Source organism: Squalius cephalus (assembly GCF_949319135.1).
Source record: "Squalius cephalus genome assembly, chromosome: 23".
NCBI classification, from domain to species: Eukaryota; Metazoa; Chordata; class Actinopteri; order Cypriniformes; family Leuciscidae; genus Squalius; species Squalius cephalus.
In genome coordinates this window covers 22,525,176-22,535,676 of record NC_137144.1, presented here as the reverse complement: position 1 = coordinate 22,535,676, position 10,501 = coordinate 22,525,176, and the positions used below count along the sequence as shown (strand labels likewise).

Here is a 10,501-nt window from a genome sequence, read left to right as displayed (position 1 = left end):
GCAGAACAGAAGTTGTTCCTAGGACCCAACTATGAGGGCCCTAGGAAACAAATGCAATAGGTTTGTGCAGCTGCACAAGCGTTAACAAATCAGGCTTCAGTATTTCAGAGAAAACAGAGTTCCCCCAAAGCGTGATTCACGCAATGTGAGAGACCGTTTCGAAAGGGAAAAAACTTGCTAACTTTTGTGCTTGGTCCATAATCTTTTGTTTATTGTTCACCCTCTTCTAATCTTAGGCTTTTGTCAAGGCTGGGGCAACTCACATTACATTACATTTGATGGACTCCACTACACTTACCAAGGAAACTGCACTTATATATTAATGGAGGAAATTAGGCCGCAATTCAACTTAAAGATCTACATTGACAATGTCTACTGTGACATTGGTGAGCGTGCATCCTGTCCCAGATCCATTATTGTGTCTTACAACAAACAAGTCATTACACTTAGGAATAACGGGTTAACAGAAGGTGTGAGTCTGGAGGTGAGACCTACATTAGGATTGCAAAAAGATTTTAAGTAAGTGTTCTGTACTGTATTGTAAATGTGTTGGGTTTCTTTGTGGTTGTCTGTTTTTCTATAAGGCTCTGAAGGACAATGTTGTGTTAACAATGCCATATGTTCATGAAGATGTGATGGTTATAAGCTCAGGCCTAAATTTGTTCCTGGAGATTCCACAGCTAAAAGTCAATTTAACATTCGGAAACACTGACTTTAGCATCAACCTGCCATTCCAGCATTTTGGAGAAAACACACAAGGTCACTGTGGTAAGTTAGCACATTAAAAAAATTAGTTGAAATAGTCTGAAAGGTTAATGAGGTCATATGAGGGTTCATTTATGTAGCAATAAAATAAATTGAAATAAATAAAAGGTTTTTGAATATTTATTTAACTGCAACAACTCAAGAAAATGTATTATGTTTGACAAAATAAAAAAGAACAGCTGTTGTTGTAAGGAGGGGTTTGATTTTGTGCATTATTAATCTTAATTAATCCAAATAATTCTCACTAAGGAACGTGCAACAACAACCAGGCTGATGACTGCATGATCCCTGGAGGGATCTTGGTGAACGACTGTGCAGTGATGGCGGATTACTGGCCAGCCAGTGGTGTGAATGGTGAAATTTGCACAGTCTGGAATATGTCAACACCCATGCCAAACCCATCATGCCAGAACCTGAACCATAGTGACTGCAATCTTCTCATGAGCGAGTAAGTTTGTTCTATGTGGTGTAAGAATGTTTAACAAGCTTTGCTTCCAAAGTGTTATTTGCCCTTTCAATCATCTGTTCTTCATTTTGTACTTCCTCAGGTTGTTCGAAGCATGCCATTCCCATATGTCCCCTGAAAACTTCTTTTCAGCCTGTCATGATAGTTGTGACCCCGCAGCAGTGTGTGCCAGTCTGCAGAGCTACGCACGATCTTGCTCTCAATTAGGTGTCTGCATACACTGGAGGAACTACACTAGCCTTTGCAGTAAGATCATTGTTACATCTTGTTTATCTATCTATCTATCTATCTATCTATCTATCTATCTATCTATCTATCTATCTATCTATCTATGTATAATTTTATAAAATAAAATGTGTTTTGATTTGAAGACAAATTTTCCTGTTTGAAGTGGAATATTCGGTAACATTTTATTTTACAGTGTCCTTGTTACATATGTTACATGTACTTACCATAGTAATAACAGTACATTATGCATAATTACATGCAATTAACCCTCAACCAAATCCTAATCCTACCCTAATCCTATAGTAAGTACATGCAGTTAATTATTATTACTGAGTACTTAAATATGTAATTACACTGTAACAATGACACCTTCAAATAAAGTGTAACCGAATATTCTTTAGGAGCTGTAGAGTTTTGAACTCAGAGATTGTTTTAACTTTTCTTTTTCAGACATTAAATGTTCTGAAGATAAAATCTTTTTGCCTTGTGGTCCATCTGAACCACCAACATGTAGAGACGGGTATGTCCTTTTTTCTTTTAATAATTTAGACCGTTTTGAAAAGACAAAATTCTGTGCATATTAAGTCAAAGATAAGTACATACTGATTGTATTATTGTGCAGCTTAGGAGTTAAGCAAGCCTTTTTAAAGGCAAATTTGTGCCATGATGTCTATTATATATTTAATACATCCAGCTTTCACATTAATATATGGTCTAGTAGTGTTGTCACCATACCAACATTTTAGTGGTCAGTACTTAAACCAGTAGAATTTCACAGTTATCTTTATTAATTTCAGTGCCATAGCAAAAAGCTATTGTTGTTATTTTATGTTATTTTAAGTTTTTTATGTAATTATTTGAAAATAAAAATATTAAATTAATGAAATTAGTTGATTATTATTACTATTAATATGCATTTGCGTAATGCATATACCACGAATATACAAATTACTGACTGTTCCCCCGACACACTTAACGACTGTAAGGCCAAATATGAATGTAATTTGATACTTACGACTGATCATGTCCAAACGCGCAGAGTCAGAGACAGATGAGTTCAGTCTGTGTTCACACTTCACAGTCAGTGTTTAAAATCACTAGGATGCAATATTATCTGTGATCAGAATGTGTGTAATAAACGGTAAAAAGGTTAAATAATATTTGTATTTCAGACATATGCAGAGCAGCATTTCAGTGCTCACAGAAGGATGCTTCTGCCCTGAGAACACAACACTCTTCAGCAAAGAGTCAGGAATATGTGTGCCAAAATGTGGTGAGTAGCCAGTACAGAGTGTGTGCGTGTGTGTGTGTTTGTCTGTCTTCTCTATTAGAGTTGAAGTCTTTGTCTTAATACTGTACCCCTCTAGATAGATAAACTGACAGACAGATTGGTTAACATCTCAGATTATGGTTTTACAAGAGCCCTCAGTCGATTTCCAGCATGCTAAAGATAGAATTGACCTAAACCACTATTTTGTACAATATTTTTTATATTCTTTAAGTCACTGAACATGTCTGGCATGGAACACTAATTATAAGCAATGAGAATAAGGCAAAATGATTGTTGGGTATCTGAAATGAATGCTGTTATAAATGCATTTTCTCTTTTTCATTTGAGTAAAATTGGCAGTTTGTTTCGTAGGCCAAGAGATCTTGGTTTGGATCTGGGCCTCAAAGGCTCTAAGACTAGTCTTCTGGATTGGGGGTCTTGTATTGTTCTGGGACTTTGGGGTTTTGACTCCAGCTGTAGTGCCTATTAAAGGCAATGGGAAAGCAATATATTGATATACAGAAAATTTGCACCTGCATCAAACACATCAACATGCATGCCATAGCCATTTTGAGAATGTTTCTGATTTTGTTTTTTTCTTGTAGGATGCATAGACCCCTCGGGGACTCTACGTGAGGTACGGCAAGGTTTAAAACTACTAACTTAATAGCCACTTGTTGAAGAAGCATCTTATATTAAGCATATAAGTTATACAATTTTTGGTTTGTTTTTGTTGCAGTTTGATGAGCATTTTGAGTATAAATGTGAGGACTGCATCTGTGAAAAGGCCAGACAATCAGTGATCTGTAAACCCAAGAAGTGTCCTGATGTGAACCCTGAGAACTGCACTGAGCCCGGCTTCATGTTGGTCAATGTCACCGATCCCTCAGATCCATGCTGCAGCAAACAAGTTTGCAGTAAGATGAGTTTGTTTCTTTTTTAATGAGTTTTGTTTTAAGATTGAAGTGTCAAGTCTCCTCACACTCTGTTCCATTTAGAGTTAGATTGTGCTGTCAGCATGTGCCCAAATGGATCATGTACGCCAGGGTCCTGTATTTATAATGCATCAGACAGCACCAGACATGTTCTCAAGGTACATTTGAAAAGATTCCCTATCTTTTCAGTTCATCTGACAAAGAGTCTCCTCTTTTCCTCAGTCTTCATGTATTCTGTCTGTCTTTCTATAGAATGGAGAGAAGTACAATTATAAATGTGAAACTGTTACCTGCCGTGAAATTAATGGCTCGTTTGTGACTGTGAAAACCAACACAGAATGTCCTTACTTGAGTTCAGAAGACTGTGGGCCTGTAAGTAGAAGCTCTAGCTTCAACTCCACACATCATACACTTGTTCAGTTTGTATTTTGAATAGTCGACGCATTATCAGATACTACCCTTGTTCTAATCTGATTGCTTCAGTCCTTGAGTCATTGAGGAAGTTTTTATAGCACCAAAGCAGCATTATGTTGTCAGATAGTCACATTGCTTCATTGCTGATTAGTTGCATTGTGGCATGTTGACCAGTTCATACAGTTTCTCCTTTATTATTAAAATTATAAACTTGTTTTTCACTCCAAGGGGTTTGAATATGTGAAAAAAGAAGGAGAGTGCTGTGGATCATGTACACAAGATGCCTGTGTTTATAATGCACCAGACAACACTACTAGTACTCTCAAGGTACATTTAAAAACATTCTCAAACTTAATTCTTTCAGTTCATCAGACAAATAATCTGCTCTGTTCTTCAATCCTTATGGATTCTGTCTGTATTTTGTTAGGATGGAGAAGTCCACAGTTACACATGTGAAACTGTAACCTGTCATGAATTGAATGGCTTATTTGTGACTGAGAGGAGCATAACAGAATGTCCTTCCTTGAGTTCACTTAACTGTGGACCTGTAAGTAGAATCTCTAGCTTCAACTCTACGTCTTCTACGGGTTTTTTTTTTTTTTTTTGGCTGCTGCTTATTTAAAAAAAAAAAAGTATCTATTGAGGAAGTTTGCACAGCCCTAATGCAGCATTATGTGCTCACATCCAAGTGCTAATTTTAGCTTATAGTTTTGGTCAAAGTTCTTTATTCATACTTCATAGTTAGTTTAAATCCTTTAAAATTAAATCAGTATTTGAACATGTTTTTTTTTTTATCATTATTTAATAATGTTTACTTTAAATAAAACTGGCTAAAATCGTTCTGGATATAAATATATACTGTATAGTACTGCGCAAGTCTTAGACACATTTGATACCTCACAAATGTGTTTTTAAGTTGGTTATTTATGTTTTGCTTTAGTGTAAGATTAGTGTAACAGAAATAAGAGCATATATATATATATATATATATATATATATATATATATATATATATATATATATATATATATATATATATATATATATATATATATATATATATATATATAAGCTCTTATTATATATTTGTAAGTTTTTTTAAGCTCTTATTTTGAAAGAGTTAAGGGAAAATAATTCTTTCAAAATAAGAGCTTAAAAAGTCATTGTTTTTTAAAATGCTGCAATAAAGGTGCCGCTGGGTTATTAAAACTACTGTAAATGTTTTTGGTTTTCTTTTCACTCCAAGGGGTTTGAATATGTGAAAAAAGAGAGCGAGTGCTGTGAAACATGTACTCAAGTGGCCTGTATTTATGATGCACCAGACAACACCAGACATGTTCTCAAGGTAAATTCTCAAACTTTTCTTCATTCTTTCAGTTCATCAGACAAAGAACCTGCTCTGAATTCTCATGTGCCTCTCTGTCTTTTTAAAGGATGGAGAGGAGTACAAGTACAAATGTGAAACTGTTACCTGCCGTCAAATGAATGGCTCGTTTGTGACTGTGAAAACCGACACAGAATGTCCTTACTTGAGTTCACAAGACTGCGGGCCTGTAAGTAGAAGCTCTAGAATCAATCTTTGTTGATCAGTTGCATTGTGGCACGTTGACCAGTGACATTCATACAGCTTCCACTTGATTAATAAAATGATAAACTTGCCTTTCACTTCAAGGGGTTTGAATATGTGAAAAAAGAAGGAGAGTGCTGTGGATCATGTACACAAAATGCCTGTATTTATGATGCACCAGACAACACCACTCGTAGTCTCAAGGTACATTTAAAAACATTCTCAAACTTTTCTTCATCATTACAGTTTATTAGAAAAACAATCTGCTCATGGATTCATGGATTCTGTCTGTCTTTTGTTAGGATGGAGAAGTCCACAGTTACACATGTGAAACTGTTACGTGCCATCAAATTAATGGCTCGTTCATCACAGAGAAGACCAAATCAGAGTGTCATTACTTGAGTTCACAAGACTGTGAGCCTGTAAGTAGGATCTCTACCTTCAACTCCACACACATTTTTTTGCCTCTATTAAGATAGGACAGTTGGTCAGGGAGCGAAGTGTGAGAGAAAGGATCATAAGCTGGGACTTAAATATATACATGCACACACGGATCTCATTATTAAAACTACTGTAAAATCTTGTTTTTCTCTCCAAGGGGTTTGAATATGTGAAAAAAGAAGGAGAGTGCTGTGGATCATGTACACAAGATGCCTGTGTTTATGATGCACCAAACAACACCAGACAGACTCTCACGGTATTAAAAACATTCTTAAACTTTCAGTTCATCAGACAAAGAATCTTATCTGGTCTTCAATCCTCATGGAGTCTGTCGGTCTTTTGTTAGGATGGAGAAGTCCACAGTTACACATGTGAAACTGTTACCTGTCATGAATTGAATGGCTTATTCGTGACCGAGAAGATCAAAACGGAATGTCCTTACTCGAGTTCACAAGACTGTGGGCCTGTAAGTAGAAGCTCTAGCTTAAACACTTCTGGGTGCATTTTTTTGGGCAAATTTTTGAAAGTTTGCCCAGCCCTAATGCAGCATTTTGTGCTTACATTCTGTATTACTTTTTACATCGTTTTCCCCCTAAAAACTACTATATAAACTTGTTTTCCACTCCAAGGGGTTTGAATATGTGAAAAAAGATGGAGAGTGCTGTGGAACATGTACTCAAGTGGCCTGTGTTTATGATGCACCAGACAACACCAGACATGTTCTCAAGGTACATTCAATTACCAAACTTTTCTTTGTTTGTTCAGTTCATCAGACAATGAATCTGCTCTGTTCTTCAGTCTTCACGTACAGTACCTGTCTCTCTTTTTGTTTAGGATGGAGAAGAGTACAATTTCAAATGTATGAATGCTACCTGTCTGAAAAGGAATGGCACGTTTATGACGATAGAGAGCGTTAAACAATGCCCACCCTTTAATCCAGATGACTGTGTTAACGTAAGTGGAATATCTGTAATTCGAGGAGCACACATTACACCCTTGTTCTGCTTGTATTTTATATCCCTGTTGCTTTCTTCTACTGCTTGAGTATAGACATGCGTATTTGACATATTTCAGTTTTCGTCAATGATCTCAAAACATTATCACAGCCATAGAAACGCATTCAAATAGTCATCATTTACTCACGATCATATTATTCCAAGCAATGAAAGAGGATGGGGGCTCATAAAATGACAAAAAAAAAAAAAACACTATAAAAAGATCATAAAAGTTCTGGTCTTCTTTGTGTGAGGAACAAAATTTCAGTTCACTAAAAATCTTGCTTGACAGTCACGGTCAACATTCACTTTCATTGTGTGTAAAAGAGCAGCTTGGATATTCTGCTGCAGTTTACAGTAATAACTAAGTCATACAGGTGGAAAAATGGTATGGGACGAAATGTTCTTTTAAAGGTCGTGAAAGCTGAAAATTTCATGTAATGTTTCAAGAAAATAAAACTTGTGGTAAATCAAAGAAATCTACAATATGTTTTGGAAAAGTAATTTTGTTCAGATGGCTGTGATAATTGTTTTGTATGGAAGCTTTGTTTCCACTACAGGATTAAAAAACTTTTTATCTCACAATTCAAACTTTTTTAAGCTAGGAATTGCGAGGTATCAACTCTCAAAAGGTAATTGAGACTTTATATCTTGGAATTCAGTTTTTTTTTCCTCCTCAGAATTGTGGAAAAGAAAGTCAGAATTGACTGACACTCGGATGAAGTCTGATTAATGAAACATACGCAACTTGGATTATTCAGCAAACTCTGCTCTTTTATTATCATCACTTCATCTTCTGCTTTTCTCTGGCTTTTTCAGTCAAACTATCATGCTCTTGATTGATATCTTCTGGCAGGGATTTGACGTCCGGGGCCGGATCTAATATATCTGATATTTCTGACGTTGAGATCCATCATATCTAACATCAAGCTTCCATAGTTTTGAGGGAATTTTACAAAATTTTTAAGCAACGTTTCCTTTCTATTATTTGTGTCCTTACAGGGAACAGAGCAATCTGACAAAGATGGATGCTGCAGGATCTGTAAGATATTGTTTCCTTGAACAAGATGTTATGTAAATTAAAAATAGCATACTAGGTGCTGCATAAAATGCATGTCTGCCTCTATTATCTCTCAGGTGAACTCAACAACTGTGTTCTTAAGAAGAACCTCACCCGTCTGCATGTCAATGATTGCACTTCCATCAAGGATGTAGAAGTCACTTCCTGCACTGGCCACTGTGACGACGGATCAATGTGAGCATTACACACCTATTGATCACACACATTTTTTTTCTAACAAATTCTCAGAAGAACCATAAAAGTCTTAGAGTTAGAGTAAAACTCAGCTTATTGAATATCAATTCAACAGATTGTTAAAATTATGTTGTGTGATATTGATTGAACACTGTTGAGAGAAGGTCAATACCTCGGATGTGAGAGAGGACAAAACCAAGGGAGAATACAGACATTTAATGCATTTTAAACTGGCTACTTTTCATGCTATGTTAATGTTATTTTGGATAATAATTTATCTATTGGCTTAATCTGCTATATACTAGTGTATAATACCATACTACTGTATTATATATTGCATTTTAATATAATAGTTCCCAAAACAACAAAAAAATCCACAAAAAGAAATCACATTGAAACCAGTTTCTGAAATGGCTCAGAAAAGTGAATTTAACTAATTTGTTTGATATTTTGTCAGGTATCCAATGAAATACTTACATTTTTCAGTTTGCTTAAGCATCCAAACCTTTGTGTGGATACTATAATAGGATAAACTCACATCCAGCTGTGCTACACTCATATGACTGGTGTTTTCTTGTAAACCTGCACAGGTATTCAATGGAAGAGAACATCATGAAGCACAGCTGTTCTTGCTGCCAGGAGGAGAAAACCAGCAGTCGAGAGGTGACGCTGAAGTGTGCCAATAGTACCGAGATTCTTCATAACTACATGTACATAGAGAGCTGCACATGCACTCCTCCCAAATGTGAAGAAGACACTGGAAAAAAACTGCAATGACAGACCCCCAAATAGAATCGTGGTAAACTGGTGGTAAAAACCTGCACATTTCATTAACTGATATAACGCAGGGAGTTTAGGTAATGTCAGTTTACTAGTTTTCACTGTAAATTATAAGATGATTGTTAGCTTTTACATCCAAAATCTGTAAAATGTCCTGTTAGATCGATTACAGGTTTTCACCATATAAAGTTGCCATTATCCAATAAACAGGTTTTTATCATAGCACTTTTACAGTCTTTTGATGTTAAAATTACAAACATTTTATGCAGTGTAGTAGAGCAACTGCGGATAAAAAGATCCTGCTTTTCACTCTTGCTGATCTGTCATAGAAAGCAACAATTTTAAAATATATAGGCTAACCGAAAATGACAATAACGATGATTTAAACTGATTGTTGTAGTGCATTAATGGTTGAAATTATTTTGGCAAATATTGCACCACTTACTTTTTTCTTTTTTCAAGTTATTTCTTGAAGGGGGCATTTAAAAAACTTTTTTGGTAATGCATGATATAATGATGTTTTTCCAATGAAATGAATTAAAATCACAACAAAGCATAATAAAGAGCATCAATTACAGTCTGTTGGTTTTTTATCTTTTTTTTTTTTTCTTGAAAAGAGCCAGTCTGCATACATTGATAGTACAAAGCATTGGAGCACCAATTTTGATCAGAAAGTAATTTTGCCTGTACATATTTTATCGGTCTCTTAATTTATCATTTTATGCTAGCATTGTAGCCCATACTTAAATGTAATCTGCAGTATATTTACAGTGAAAAAAGCTCCAAAAACTGAAATTTGTTAGATTGTTTATTTAGTTGTGAAATGTTTATTTTAATCCCACTGTATAGCCTGCATAAAGCCATCAGTACCTGGCCGGGGGAAAATGCATTACCTACATCTTACCATAAGAGGTCCCTGTCGTCAAGCTACTGAACGGGACAGATTTCCCTCAGTTATTTTTGTACGTTTCTGTTGATAACAGTCCTCCTGAAACAATTATCCACACATGTTCTTAATTTAGCATATTATAGAAAACCAGATTTTGATTAATTTGTTAAAAATTTGTGAATAAAAATCATAGTTAACCGACGTCCCACAATACCGAGGCTACTTTAATGTGTCTCATCACGTACAGTAGCGATCGTCACTCGTGTGAACGAGCACCGATTTGACTCCGATTTCGGGCTTTTGTCCAAGTAGCAGTCTAACAAGATAAGGTAGGCTACGTACATAATTAAACAAATTAACCCCTTTAAACTGTACCCTATATTATTCCATAATTAATGAAATATGCATTCTTTTCAGGTAACATTTATTAAAAGTAAATAGCTTAAACTAACATCAAAACAAACTTTGATGTTTTTGTTCACTATTGATTACATAA

The 10,501-nt window shown here is 35.4% G+C and overlaps 2 protein-coding genes across 3 annotated transcripts; both read left to right on the top strand.

Moving 5' to 3' along the window:
- Positions 1-177: 177 nt before the first annotated feature.
- On the top strand, positions 178-1,182 carry LOC307151660 (intestinal mucin-like protein; the record flags this gene model as incomplete). The annotated part of the gene is made up of 4 exons (XM_079859777.1): positions 178-484; positions 585-768; positions 1,015-1,144; positions 1,176-1,182. The coding sequence occupies exons 1-4, from the start codon at positions 323-325 to the stop codon at positions 1,180-1,182; spliced, it is 483 nt and encodes a 160-aa protein (XP_079715903.1). The 5' UTR covers positions 178-322.
- LOC307150866 (intestinal mucin-like protein) lies at positions 1,173-10,117 on the top strand. 2 transcript variants are annotated; one of them, XM_079858454.1, is made up of 21 exons: positions 1,173-1,213; positions 1,314-1,477; positions 1,910-1,979; positions 2,632-2,732; positions 3,335-3,366; positions 3,469-3,646; positions 3,728-3,822; positions 3,917-4,036; positions 4,307-4,405; positions 4,506-4,625; positions 5,325-5,423; positions 5,512-5,631; positions 5,751-5,849; positions 5,948-6,067; positions 6,244-6,342; positions 6,433-6,552; positions 6,716-6,814; positions 6,921-7,040; positions 8,084-8,123; positions 8,219-8,336; positions 8,927-10,117. In XM_079858454.1, the coding sequence occupies exons 1-21, from the start codon at positions 1,206-1,208 to the stop codon at positions 9,111-9,113; spliced, it is 2,208 nt and encodes a 735-aa protein (XP_079714580.1). In that variant the 5' UTR covers positions 1,173-1,205; the 3' UTR covers positions 9,114-10,117. The 2 variants fall into 2 exon arrangements, with proteins under 2 accessions (XP_079714580.1, XP_079714581.1); XM_079858455.1 differs by lacking the exons at positions 6,433-6,552; positions 6,716-6,814.
- The last annotated feature ends 384 nt before the right edge of the window (positions 10,118-10,501 follow it).

Excerpts from the sequence above, each read along its gene's own strand:
- LOC307150866 (XM_079858454.1), top strand. Across the intron at positions 6,343-6,432 it reads ACACCAGACAGACTCTCACG|GATGGAGAAGTCCACAGTTA; the intron begins GTATTAAAAACA and ends GTCTTTTGTTAG. Across the intron at positions 6,553-6,715 it reads GTTCACAAGACTGTGGGCCT|GGGTTTGAATATGTGAAAAA; the intron begins GTAAGTAGAAGC and ends TTCCACTCCAAG.